Source organism: Ambystoma mexicanum, chromosome 9 (assembly GCF_040938575.1).
Source record: "Ambystoma mexicanum isolate Mex_15411 chromosome 9, UKY_AmexF1_1, whole genome shotgun sequence".
Taxonomy (NCBI): Eukaryota; Metazoa; Chordata; class Amphibia; order Caudata; family Ambystomatidae; genus Ambystoma; species Ambystoma mexicanum.
In genome coordinates this window covers 1,442,910,442-1,442,925,462 of record NC_090931.1, presented here as the reverse complement: position 1 = coordinate 1,442,925,462, position 15,021 = coordinate 1,442,910,442, and the positions used below count along the sequence as shown (strand labels likewise).

The 15,021-nt window shown below is 45.3% G+C and overlaps 1 protein-coding gene across 1 annotated transcript in view; it reads left to right on the top strand.

Annotated features, from left to right (window-relative positions):
• The window catches only part of LOC138489196 (motor neuron and pancreas homeobox 1-like), a 103,603-nt gene extending 99,787 nt beyond the window's left edge, over window positions 1–3,816 (top strand). The window contains exon 3 of the mRNA XM_069616862.1: window positions 3,276–3,816. Coding sequence (XP_069472963.1) covers window positions 3,276–3,596 — 321 coding nt within the window. The 3' untranslated portion in view covers window positions 3,597–3,816. The remainder of the gene's footprint in view (window positions 1–3,275) is intronic.
• Window positions 3,817–15,021: the final 11,205 nt, after the last annotated feature.

The window sequence follows — 15,021 nt, the reverse complement described above, 5'->3', positions numbered from 1 at the left end:
ATGGGAGCGCTAAGACTATCAAACAATACAGAACATAAAAAGCAATGAATCAGGAGAGAGAACCAGTGGGAGGTAAGGCAAGGCAAGGCAGGGGTCAGTTTTCATTCAAAAAGGAAGGTTTTCAGCTTATGTGTGAGACTGGACAGACTAGGGCATAACCTCGGTTCGAGCAAAGGGTATTCCATAGGCGAAGGGTCGAAAATGGAAAACATCAATGTTTTACCTGTGTCTGTTTTGCCTTGGGTATATGGAGTAGGACCAATGTTGTTGGATCTAAGACTACGTCTATCCGGTAGCCATTTAAGCTGAGCTGCCAGGAAGGATGGACTTCTGCCATACAAGCAGGAGTGTGCAATGCATAGGGTACGAAACTCATCTCTCTTTGCTACAGGGAGTCAGTGCAATACTCTCCGAGCTGTTTACACATGATCAGTTTTACACAGACCTATTGCAACCCTCGCTGCATTGTTCTGAACAACTTGCAGACGGTTTAGTTCATCTTTTCCAGCACCCAGTAAAGTATTGGCACAATAGTCCAGGCGGCTTCCAATGATATCCCTGGCTAGAGTAGCACAGCTGGCTACATCAGGGTACTGTTTAAATTGGGCCAGTAGTTTCATGTAATACGTCATGTTTGACACTGAGCAGCTGGTATGGGCCCTCGTTGAGAGCTCTGGATCAATGGTAAAACCCAAGGCTTTCACTTTATTGAGGGTAGGGAGAAGACAGTCTGCGATTTGAAAGGCTTGATCAAGATGGCGCAATTTAGGGCCAGTGCCCTGGATTATGATCTCTGTTTTAGAGTTGTTCAGGGCTAGGCTATTAACCAACATCCAGAGATGGATTTGGTTATACGTGGCATTGACGAGCTCAGTGTCTTTGATGTAATAACCTGAAAGTGAAAAAAGACACTGAGTATCGTCAGCGTAGTTAGCGTAAGAGTTACCCTCACCCTCACCCTCAAGTTGATCAAAGAGTCTGAGCATGAATATATTGAAAAGGGTAGGAGAGAGGCACGAGCCTTGCGACACTCCGCACTTTAGGGCAAATCCTTCTGACTTGGCATCCTCATGGAAAAAATTGGCAGTCTGGTCTGACAGAAACAATAGTACCCAGCCGACCGCTTCACTGGAGAAAAAGGCCCGCTCTAGCAGGCTACTGGCTAAAATAAATGATATACCAGGTCAAACGTGGCCGTCAGGTCCAGGAGCATCAGCAAATATGTTTTACCCTTGCTTTGTGGGATGACAAACCTTTGAATGATTTTACCCTTGTCCATAGATTGAAAAAATGTTTGTCTTAAGGTCCAGCAAGGTGGACTCCAAAAGCCTGATTGCTTCTGGCCTAGTGTGCTATGTGCATTCAGAAACGCCTGAATCTGTCAATGTGTATTTTGTCCAGTACCTTCAGAAGGAAGGGGGAGTTCATGATCGGGCGATAATTGCCTGCTATACATGGGTCCAATGAAGGCTTCTTCAAAGCAGGAGTGATCCATGCTTGCTTGACTTCTATGGGTACTGACATGTCACTAAACTACTATTCTCAAATCGGCTTAGTCCACAGTGGGGGATTCACAACTTCTTACTCCATGGGGAAGTGTCTATATTATACAAAAAGAAGTTCAAAAACTCACAGGTGCCTGTCTAAAAGGATATCCTCTTTAGCTGTCAATACCATTCCATAGTACTTCACATTCTATTTATTAACCACACATAATACAAAAGTAAAACAACAACACAAGTGTATCTATGTGTGATCAATTGACACTGCTTGACCTTAGAGAAATCATATTATTAGGACCCACCTATATAGATACACTTGTGTTGTTTTACTTTTGTATTTGTTTTATGTGATATGACCATTTTTTATGATTGTTTTTATCAATAATTCGATTATGTGTGATTAATAAAATCTGAAGTACTATGGAATGGTATTGACTGCTAAGACAGGCACCTGTGAGTTTTTGCTTTTTTTTTTGTATAACATGTCACTAAACTAAGCATTTACAAATTTGGTAATCAGCGGGGCAAGCGACTGGGCACAATCTTTTACTATTTTAGCAAGGCAGATATCTCCCCTGCAACTGGTGGGTTTCATCCTGCTTAGTATATCCAGAACTTCTGCTTGCTTCAGTCACCTCAAGAAAGGTAATAGGATTGACCGGGGGTGACTGGTGTTGAACATGAGCAGAGAGCGCTGCGGCTAGATTTACACTGGCACGGTATTGGAAGCCTGCAGAGGGGCCGATACTTGCACAATGGTGGGTTAGAATTTGAGGAGTCCTCGTGATGGAAAAATTATTTGCGCTGACTAATTGAAGTTACCAAAAATTCCTTAGAGTATGGCCCCCGTTTCATGAATTTGTAGGCAACAGGGAACCTCTTTTCTATAAGCCAATGGTATTGAATAACTTCAATATGATGATTCTAAGCAATTGTTCAGGTGCTTGACTAAAGAATTACCAATTTGTGGGATCGGGACGCGGGGTGTGGGAATAGTTATGACTAAGGGGTTGGGGGTGTGGCTTCTGATGTCCCCCACATGTCGCTAAATTATGTTGTGTTAAAATGTCAGTTGATATTGCACATTGTGACTGAGCTACTGAGTAAATCTGTTGTGGCGGGACTGCACACCCACTGTGAGAAGATGATCATAAGAATGTATATGTTTTCTTTTGTTAAAAATTGAAATAAAGCTTCTACAAAATGTATTCAGGTATGCTAAAAAGGCCTCCCAAAATCTGTTGCACCCCAGTTTCTTGAGATTGTCTCCCCAAAATCTACCGATTCCCCTCTTTCCCTGCGCTACCTCTTCCCCAATGTTTTCCCCGCACGCACTGCATCCTATTCACATCCAACTCAAAGTGCAGGCACAACTACCCAGATACCTACAAGTTAGGTGCGCTTTACAAATGCTAAATAAATAAAACTGTTCTGCCAGCTTGGCAAACCCATTTCTCTCCCTGAACACAGGGACTATTTCTCCCAAACTAAGCCTCTGAGGGCCTCCACATTACTGGGGCCCTCTTGAGCACATCTCAAGCCCAGCATGTCACCACCATTTCCATCGTCTGATGGGACGAGAGGTATGGCTAGGCACTGGTATAGACTGCTAGCTGTGGCCTCAATTAGTGTCAGCCTGGATTATTTGTATTTTGTATTTGTATTTTGTATTTTATTGTATTGTATTTTGTATTTTATTGTATTTTGTATTTTATTTCATTACTCTGTCTGCCCTTATCCTTACTCACCTGAACTCCCTTCTTGTATCCGCAGGTCAAGATCTGGTTCCAGAATCGGAGGATGAAGTGGAAACGGAGCCGGAAAGCGAAGGAGCAACAGGCTCAGGCCGAGGTAGAAAAGCAGAAAGGGGGTAGCAAGACCATAGGGAGACTGGCAAAGGAGTCCCGAATCCCAGCAGGAGCCGGCGCGGACCACGAGGAAGACGCAGAAGAAGATGACGAGGGCGCTGAGCTGGAGCAACGCGAGAGCAGCCCGGACTTCCTGCACCACAGCACGGATGTGGGCTACAGCCCAGACTCCTCGTGTTCCGAGGCGGAGCTCAGCCCCGCAGAGCGCATCATGGCGGCTGTATGAGCGCATGGCGGTCAGCAAAATGGCCGAGCGCGGAAGTAGGAGAACGAGAAGGGTATGAGTAGGGCCCGTATTTACAAGGCAAAGACTACATTCGCCAGACTGTGCATAGGGACGGACCCACTGGCCCACAATCGGGGCCCACTCCCACAGGGAGGGGAGGAAGAGAGCAGAGCAAAAGACTGGCGGCTTCAGCCTGCAATAGTCCTGCGAGCGGGGGGTGAGGGGGCTGAGGGGGGCTAGCCTTAGTTACGACTTCCCCCCTCTGAGCAGACACTTAACTCACAATAGTGCATAATTTATGTGTATCAACACTCTATTTATCTCTTAATTATTCTGTGTCAGTGGATGTTGAGATTTGGGGATGAAGGGGCGGGGCGGGGCGCTGAATACACTTTTAAATGCATTGTGTTTTCTGGATAAAGTTATTTGATACATAATAAAGTGATTGTTTTTTTTTCTTCTGGCGGGGGATGGGAAGCTCCGGGAATGGGGAATCCTGACACGGGTTTCTCTGGGATGGAATTCACAGGTGTGAAGGGAAAGGCGCACCCTCGCTGCCACCTAACGCTACACACTCCCCACACACATGCTCCCACAACAACTAGCAGACATACATTATTCTTTGCACACTTTCATTTCAGCCTCGATTAGCTTTATCCTGTAAATGTCTAAAGGTGAACACATTCATTCGTAGTCATCAGTGAATGCGCCAAGCTTTCAAATAAAGCAGTCAAAATAAATATAATCATTGCACTGGTATTAGACATGAAATTCACTTAAAGGGCCAGAGTAGGGGTCAGCGGCCTTTGGCTCTCCAGAGGTTTTGGACTACAACTCCCCTCTGCCTAAGCCAGCATAGTCAATAATGAGGGATTATGGGAATCGAAGTCCAAAACACCTGCTGCGTCACAGAATGAAGACTGCTGAGTGAGGGTGTGTATTTCCATGGATGGGTGCAACCCAAGTTGTCCATAGGTCCATCCTGTGTGTCCTATGTTGTAGGGCAGGGGTCTGCCTGCAACTTTTTTTTCTCCAGATGTTTTGGACTACTACTTCCATCAGCCAGAGCCAGTATAGTTAATGGAGGGATCATGGGAGTATTTGTTCAAAACATCTAGAGAGCCACAGGTTGAAGATCCAGGTTGTAAAATGCCCCATCCAGAGTGTTTGAAAGACAGTGAAAGGGGTGTTGCTGGAGTATGAACAAAGGGATGTGAGGATGGGCAATGACAGAACTGATTATTGGCACTGGAAGAGGTGATGGATGGCTATGAAAGGGGTGATGATAGAGAATGCAAGGGGATATGGACAATTAAAGAGGTGATGTGTGAATGGCAAATGAAAGGGTGCTGATGAACCATAAAAGGGGAGATTTAGAATGAACTAGCTGATGGGTAATGAAAGAGGCAATGGTCAACAATGAAAGAGGTGAGAATGGGCAATGAAAGGAGTGACAAGGGACCACAAACCAGGCAAGGCTCAACCTTACACCTAGCTGGCTAGTGCAAACAGTAATAGAAGCCACATTAAGAGTAAACATTCTCTGGACACAGGCAGGCTATGACATCCTGCTCAGGACTATATTATTATATTACACTGTGACATTCCACATAGAACTATAATGCACAATGAACACCCTGCTCGCTATGAATAGCAAGCATGGCCATAACTATTTACATACAGTGAGACAGTGAGACAACTTCATAACATATCACCCTCTCTTATTACCCACACGATCTTCTCACCACAGCGATTCTATTTGTATTTCAAACTTGTCCTCCACTTACCCTCACAGCACCCCTCAACACTGCTACCACACATATTGGATCCAAATACAATGGATCTCCCTTCTTCTTGATCTCCGCCTTCCTGATCCTCACATAATCTCCACATTCCATTCTGAGTTCCTTATTCCCTCTTCTGCGGTTCTCCCTCATAACAAACTGCTCTTTCTTATTTCTGAGACCTTTTCTCAACTTTTCAATCCCACAATCTGATTCCACTCCCCTGCCCATACAAGAGCGACACACCAAAGAATATCCTTTGCGCCCTCTCATCAATTCAAATGGTGAAACTCCTGTAACAGAATGCAGTGCCATTCTCAACGCACCCATTCTTTCTTCTACTGCCAAACTCCTACTAACACCACACGCTTTCGCCAATCGAACACCCTCCATAACACATCTGTTCATTCTTTCCACCAACCCATTCCCTTCGGGATGGTACGATGCAGCCTTATTATGCATTATGCCACAATTCCTCACATATTCTTTAAAGCATCCTCCCATAAACTGAAGAGCATTATCCTTCAGAATATCCTTCTCTCCCAAGTACCTTGCGTAAAAACTTAGCAATACTACCTCCATCTATGTCTCTAACTATCTTATACTCACACCAGCGGGAGAATGCATCAACCATTACCAATATGAACCTTCCTTTTCCATAGTCCATTTCCATGGGACCCAAAGCATCAAATGCCACCTCCTCCCACATTCTTCCCAGGATATTCATAAATATTATGGGCTGTTTCTTCACTACCCCTTTACCACTCTCAGCACATTCTATATGATATTTCAATCTCTTTTCCACCTCCTTGTCAAATCCGGGCCACCAATAATCCACCCTCAAAACTGCTTTTGTTTTGCTGATCCCTATGTGACCTTTATGGGCTATATCAATCATCCTGTGGCGGATCTCCTGGGGCACCAGAGCTTTGCCCCACCTAAACACAATGCCGGCTTCAATACTCATTTCCTCTCTAACTTCCCAAAAGGGCCTTTCCTTCACACCCAACTCACTTTTTCTGGGCCAATAACTTTGAATATACATTTTCACTTTTGACAACAATTCATCATTATCTACTGCTCTTACCCATTCCTCCTTACATACCACATTATCAGTGTTGGCAAAAACCATTTCGATTTCCTCATCTTGACTCTCTTCATTCTCTTTCATCACCAATCTGGACAAACAATCCGCAAATACATTTTCTTTTCCTGATATTACCACTACCTCAAAGTTATGACACTGTAATCTGGTAACCCATCCCGCAACTCTCCGGGATATTTTATCTAATCCTTTATTTTCAAAAATCAACTTTAATGGCCTGTGGTCGGTTCTAATCACAAAATGTGTGCCCCATACTAAACTTCTGAACTTCTCAATCGCCCATAAACAACCTAAGGCCTCCTTTTCCAGGACTGAGTACCTCAATTCCACACCTCTCAATGTTCTAGAGGCATGCGCAATCATTTCTTCAGCTCCCTCGGTCTTAATTTGGGACAAACCACCCCTAAACCCACATCGCTCGCATCAACGGTGAGCACACACTTTCTTCTCGTGTCAAATTTCTTTAAAGGTTCAGCCAGATTTATTTCCTCCTTAATCTTTTTAAATTCCATCTGGCACGCAACATTCCACAAAAACTCTTCACTTTTCCCCAATAACTTTCTCATCTCAGTGACCTTTTCTGAATAGTTTTTTATACATTTTTGATAAAACTCATAACATTCCAAGGAAAGATCGTAATTCTCCTTTGTTCTTGGGATCTGCAACCTCTTTGATAGCAGCAACCATTGGGTCTTTCGGCTTTATACCCTGGGCAGATATTACATGTCCCAGGTACTCTACATTGTCACCACGAAATACACACTTTTCTTTCCTTAGAGTTATGCCCCTCTCACTCAAAAGTTTCAACACTTCACTTAATCTCTGATCATGTTCCTCCACATTCTCTCCAGATACTAGAATGTCATCTTGAAAGCAAAATACACCACTTATTTTGCCGAACAACCTATCCATAATTTTCAGAAAAAAGGAGGATGCAGATACCAGCCCAATGGCATACGCTTGTACTGAAATACACCTTCATGAGTGATGAAAGCCGTTAACTTTCTGGACTTCTCTTCAAGCTCAACCTGATGGTATGCAGACGCCACATCAAGTTTGGAAAAGATGTTTCCCTGCCCAACCATCGATAACATTTCGCTCATATTGGGCAATGGATGTCTATCAACCATAATCGCTTTATTTACCTGCCTTAAATCCACACACAATCTCAAATCTCCAGATGGCCTTTTAACAATCACTAGTGGAGAGATCCATTCCACACCACCAGCTCTTTCAATCACACCCATTTTTGTCAATTTCTCCAGTTCTTTCTTTACTAACTCTCTCAAAGCGAAAGGAACAGATCTCAACTTTGTTCTCATGGGAACACATCCCTTCTTCACCACAATCTGATGCTGAATACCTCTCACTTTACACATCTCTTTTCTAAACACTTTTTCATACTTATCTTCCACACACAGAGAAGTACTTATCTGCATCACCTATTCATTTTGGGCAGAACTATTTACATACAGTAAGACAACTTCATAACAGCGGGCAATGCAAGGAGTGACAAGGGACCATTAACCAGACAATGGAGAATGAAAGAGGTGATGTGTTAATGGCCAATGAAAAGAGTGGTGAGGGAAAATCAGAGACAGGGGGGATCAATCATGAATGAGGTGATGGTGAATGAAAGAGGCAATGGGAAACAATGAAAGGGTTGAACATGGACAATAAATGGGGCGATGAGGCACTATTATAGAGGTAATGGGTAATGTAAGTGACAATGCGCGAATGGCCACTAAAGGATGAGAATGAACCATCAAAGAGGAGCTTTGAGAATGCATGGGGCTATGGGCAATACAAGAGGCAATGATGGGCACAGAAAAGGGCTGATAATGGGCAATGAAAGAAGTGAAGAGAGAATTTGAAGTAGGCAATGGAGAATGAAAGAGGTGATGAACAATGTTAGTCATAATGTGCTAGGTCACTGTAAAGGATGATGATGAACCATCAAAGAGGAGCAAGAGAATGAATGTTGCGATGGGCAATGATGAGCATTGAAGGGTGAAAGGGGTAAGGAAAGTGGTCAGGGTGGCTACGAAGGAGGTGGTGGACAATGAAATAGGCAATGACGCACAATGAAAAGGGGAGGAGGAAAGGCAGCAGAGGGGATGGACAATGAAAGAGGTGATGACAGACTATGAAAAAGGTGATGCACTAATGATCACTGTAAAGGGTAAGGAGGAACCATCAAAGGGGAGGTAGAGAATAAACAAGGTAGTGAACTATGAAAGAGGTGATGGCAGGCAATGAAATGGGGGATACTGGACCATAAAGGGGGTGAGGTGGGACTATGAAAGAGGTAATGGCATGCAATGAAATGGGGGATACTGGACCATAAAGGGGGGAGGCGGGACTATGAAAGAGGTGATGCACTAATGGGTAAAGTGAAGGGTGATGATGAACCATCAAAGGGAAGAAGGAGAATGAACAAGCTGATGGGCAAAAAGCAATAGAAATGTTTGATGATGGAGAATGATGGGGGGAATGGGATGTAAGGATGCAGCCCCGCCTCCAGACTAGAGCCAATAGGATCCTGCTGCTGTGCAACTGGCATGGGAGCTCTCTCAATGACACGGTAAACACACACTTCTAAAACCAGACAATGCTATGGAACTAGTACTGGACAAGGAAACCTATCATTGTTGCATGCACCTTTCAAACCAGAGGACTGAAGGGGGATGTAACCAGATTCTCCAAACTTTCCGTAGGAATGAGTGGGAGAATGATGCCACGTGCTAAAGGTTTTGGTGCCGAAATATCAGTCTGAGCATAGAATTGTTTCACTGGGTTAAACCATTAAAATGCAGACTGTTTAATGTGTGCAGAATTGCATGCAGTGGTTTCATTTGTGGCATCACGGGAACAACTCAACATTTAGGTAGTTCCTTTTTGATATTTTTCCACGTGCATATCTGGGCACACCAGCCTTTTCATGTAAACCTGGACAGACCAGCCTCTTCACGTAAACCTGGACAGACCGGCATTTCCGTGTAAACCTGGACAGACCGGCCTTTTCATGTAAACCTGGACAGACCAGCCTCTTCACGTAAACCTGGACAGACCGGCCTTTTCATGTAAAGCAGGTGGTGCAGGTTCGTGATCTCAGAACAGGGATTGCAGCCAGTCAAGTATGAAGTCCTGGTTAGGGTGCCAAGAAATGGATTTCAAGGCCGGGGTCTCCAACCTTTGGCTCTCCAGATGTTTTGGACTAAAACACCCATAAACCCTGGCCAGTATATCCAATGGAAAGGGGTCATGGGAGTTGTAGGCCAGATGTTTGTATTACAATACCCATGAGCCCTTTCTAGGATATCCAACACCCATCAGCCCTAGCCAGTATATCCAATGGAAAGGGGTCATAGGAGTTGTAGTCCAGATGCTTGTACTTCAACACCCATCAGCCCTAGCCAGTATATCCAATGGAAAGGGGTCGTAGGAGTTGTAGTCCAGATGTTTGTACTTCAACACTCATCAGCCCTAACCAGTATATACAATGGAAAGGGGTCATAGGAGTTGTAGTCCAGATGCTTGTACTTCAACACCCATCAGCCCTAGCCAGTATATCCAATGGAAAGGGTAATAGGAGTTGCAGTCCAGATGTTTTATTACAATACCCATGAGCCCTAGATAGGATATCCAGCACCCATCAGCCCTAGCCAGTATATCCAATGGAAAGGGGTCATAGGAGCTGTAGTCCAGATGTTTGTACTTCAACACCCATCAGCCCTAGCCAGTATATCCAATGGAAAGGGGTCATAGGAGTTTTAGTCCAGATGTTTGTACTTCAACATCCATCACCCCTAGCCAGTATATCCAATGGAAAGGGGTCTTGGGAGTTGTAGTCCAGATCTTTGTACTTCAACACCCATCACCCCTAGCCAGTATATCCAATGGAAAAGGGTCATGGGAGTTGCAGTCCAAAAGATCTGGAGAGCCGAAGGCTGCACGTTCCTGCTATAAGGCATTCTGGGGGCACAATCTGAAAATAATCTTAAATGATATTTATGTTTAAAAGTAACTTCTATTAGCTGATGACATGATTCTGTAGTATCAGTGCTTCTGCTCCCCCACACTCAGTGGGTGCTCGTTGAGGTTTTAGGGGAGCAGAAACAACCTAAGCGCTAAGAAGAATCAGCCAGTAGCTCACATCGGCCAAAGGGAATGGAGGGTCTCAGACAGGACCTCGTTCATCTACGTGGTGGCCTTCTCCTAGTACCGAGTTGCCAACTTGTCAAGAATCATACAGGGTGAGGGGGGGTAAGGGAACAACACTCTCCCCCGAACCACAGAAGCCAAATAGATTGACCCCTCCACCCGTGGTTGGCACGGGCTCCTGATATTAGAATCACAGGGGACCATGTGGCAGCCAGTGGGGGAAGGAGGGATTAGGGAGATGTTGTGGATAGGGATGGGATATTAGAGAAACCGGGAAACAAGGTAAGGGGTTTCAAGGAAACATACCAAAAACACATAGATATGCACTTTAAAACAGCTTACTGCAACCCCTGTGCACTGTAAGGCTTGGGACTGCAGTAGTTCCTGCAAGCACCATTCTTAAGTAAATTTCCACGACCAATTCCTGCCCTGTACCTCCTTACACAACCTGATGCTTTAGCAAACCTTGACACATGAAGCATGCACATGTAACATGAAGCATGTGCGTAGATGTCACATAGTATCATAAAACATATTGCCACACTGAGATAATACAAGTAACACATTGGGATGTTGCCACACTTAATCACTAAGCAAGCGGGAATGAAACATACACGGGAATGACTCCCTTCATGAATGAGACACACACACGGCCCGATGGGCGAGCGTAAGCAAACATAAATCACAAACATGGAATAGAGCATCTTAATGCTGCCCGTAAGGCTCCCAAAACAAACGTAACAATGAACTTGGAGTTTTAGGCAATTGGGAAGACAGGTTTCATACTGAACCGCCTTGCGTGTAATGGCATTTAAATCCAACAAGTCACTTAATGCCTGCTGATTCCGCAATGCTTATCAGCCTGCCCGAAAAGCAAATGCACTGTACAAGGAAAACATGCCCACATCAGATTTCCCAGCACGTAACTGAGGGCCCAGGCCTCCCTTGGGAAAAGACCCGGACCAAACTTAGCAGAGCATTGAATCCTCCAAGTAGGATCACCGCCGCTGCCCAGAGTGAAGGTAGTGAAATATTCCTTCGGCGTTCCTCAGCCCGACGGTAAGATAGATCAGTGGGTTGAGTGCTTGCTGCTGCAATCTGAGCGGGATCTGCAGGTCGCAGGTTCAAATCCCGGCAAGGCCAACTCAGCCTTTCATCCTTCCGAGATCGATAAATAAGTACCAATTTCAGTTGGGTGATATTGTAAATATGTGCTCTGTAAAGCCCTTTGGATTAAGGCGCTATATAAATAAAACATCATTATCATTATCTCCATAGTTCCTCGTGACCGCCGTGCTGCATACTCTCAATAAGCCACACCTGAGCATGGTGGCCAGTAGTTTAAGTAGGACCTGCAATCAGCCTTTGGCTGTTGCTCCGCGTGGATGACTACAGTTTTTCCCCAAGCATGCTGGGAACTGAAGTTCCTATTGCCCCACACACTTCCTGGCTGCACTCAAGCCGCAATTCCTGACACAACTGTCCTTCAGTCAGAGCACACATGGGGAATACTGGCAGACTGTTCTTCTATTGGGGATCGATTTTGATGCCAAAGGTCTACTCTGGAAAGAAGGGCGTGGCATGTGCCAGCGAGTGCATCACCTTCAAACGTAGCTCTTAGAAGCTCCACACATGGTGCTCATGTCAGAGGATGATTGCTGATGGCAGCCTGGCTGCTGAGGGAGATGGGCTCATGGGGATTCAGTCTTGGGTGGAGAATGTAGACACCATGTAGAGAAGATAGCCCACGTGTGACGCTGGAGTGCACCCATGGGGGGTGTGTCTACCGGGGGACCTGAGTGGGACAGCACCCCGAGGTAGGAGACGTCCGAGACAGGGGAACGTCACATGTTATTGGGACACATCTTTCTCATGAAAGTCTACCACAACGAGATCGACATAAAAAAGCATTACACAAAGAGGAAGTGACTAACGGGTTTAGTGAGGGACCAAGAAATGAAAAACAACTACAAAAAACGGGTCAGATCGAGAAGACAGTATTGTCATTCAAAGGCGTTTTTAGAAAGAACCTTTTCACCTTGGAGCCCTGAGAGTGCCCTGCTGAGATGACCAGCAGAAGACTGGACTCTTCAGGACCATTTTCAGGGACACCCCAGCATGAAGGAGAGGGAGACCGAGGACAGGAGGACAGGCATCTGTAAGAGGACTCATCACGCCACACCAGCAGGGGGCCCGGGGAGACCAGAGACCCTCCTGCACCCCAAGCACTGCCACAGCAGGGTGCCGATGCCAGCGCAGTGGGAGCAGACAAGAATGAGAGCTTGGGTTGCTTGTAGCGCCGAGAGCAGCATGCTGGCGAGGCGATTAGGTCACAAGGTGCATTATTCATCCAATCAGAAGTAACCTTACCTTCATGAAGGGCATATTAAGTCTCAACCTCGGGATCTCCTGAGACCTGGAAGGTCGTGGTGGGGTGGGGGTCCTAGCCCCTATCTGCTCAAACTCCGTTACCCCGAGCTCCCAGGAAAGGTCCAGCTCCAGGCATCTCCTACTGTCTCTCCACCATCTGCCAGGGACTGGCAATTCTACTTCCTGATGCTCAACTCGTTAAACACTGCCACAACAACCAGTCATTATGTCCACTGTCATCTCAACCGGTCATTATCTCCATTACCACGCCAACCAGTCAATATCTCCACTGCCATGTCAACCAGTCATTATGTCCACTGCTATAACAACCAGTCAATATCTACTGCCATGTCAACCAGTCATTATGTTCACTGCCACCTCAACTGGTCATTATCTCTATTGCCACGCCAAACAGTCAATATCTACTGCCATGTCAACCAGTCATTATGTCCACTGCCACCTCAACTGGTCATTATCTCTATTGCCACGCCAACCAGTCAATATCTCCACTGCCATGTCAACCAGTCATTATGTCCACTGCTATAACAACCAGTCAATATCTACTGCCATGTCAACCAGTCATTATGTCCACTGCCACCTCAACTGGTCATTATCTCTATTGCCACGCCAACCAGTCAATATCTACTGCCATGTCAACCAGTCATTATGTCCACTGCCACCTCAACTGGTCATTATCTCTATTGCCACGCCAACCAGTCAATATCTCGACTGCTACATCAACCAGTTATTATGTCCACTGCCACGTCAACCGGTCATTATGTCCACTGCCACCTCAACCAGTCATTTTCTCCACTGCAACGTCAACCGATCATTATGTCCACTGCCACGCTAAACAGTCAATATCTCCACTGCCACTTCAACCATTCATTATATCCACTGCCACACCAACCAGTCAAAATTTCCACTGCCACGATAACCCGTTATTATGTCCCTGCCACCTCAACCGGTCATTATCTCCATGGCCACGCCAACCAGTCAATATCTCCACTGCCATGTCAACTAGACATTATGTCCACTGCCATACCAACCAGTCAATATCTCCACTGCTACATCAACCAGTCATTATCTCCACTGCCATGTCGACCAGTCATTATGTCCACTGCCACGCCGACCAGTGAATATCTACACTGCCACTTCAACCAGTCATTGTGTGCACTGCCACGCTAAGCAGTCATTATTTCCATTGTCACGTCAAGCAGTCATCTCCACAGCCAGGTCAAGCAGTCATGATCTCCACTGCCACGCCAACCAGTCAATATCTCCACAGCCACGTCAAGCAGTCATCATCTCCACTGCCATGTCAATCAGTCATTATCTGCACATCCACGTCAAGCAGTCATCATCTCCACTGCCATGCCAATCAGTCATTATCGCCACTGCCACACCCAGGGTACTCTGCTGCCATTAAATGTATTTTTATTTGAAGGCTTCTCTTCATATATTCTGTTTTTTGCCCTTTTTTCATTTTTTCATATTCAATAGTGTAGTCCGGTTAGGATATTGCTCAGGAATATACAAAGTGACTATCTATTAATGAAGTGTTCATCACGCAATGTGCACAAATTGCAAGCAAATTGGCTGTGCAGATTAGCAAAGTCACATTCTTCTAACATTTGTCTCCTCATTGAAGACTTGGATTTCGACGTTGTCACGATATATGATGCGGCACCAGCAAGTCAGGGATCTCTTCCCTTGCAAATGAAGGTGGTGCACAATAAAACCGCTTTTGATTATTACAGCAAACATTATTTTTAAGGAGGCCTCCAACCCATCTCACACCCATCCTCCACCAGCACCCCTTGTCACAATAGACCAGGAACCAGGCCGGTGTGTTGTCAATGAATACTTTATTAATGTATTATTTTGACATAAAATCCGAACAAATAGATGACAGCAGCCACTAATGTAGTGGCAACACTCATGCACAGACTTCTAGAAAGTAACCAGGTTAAGATATACCGTAATGCTACTCCTATTTCAA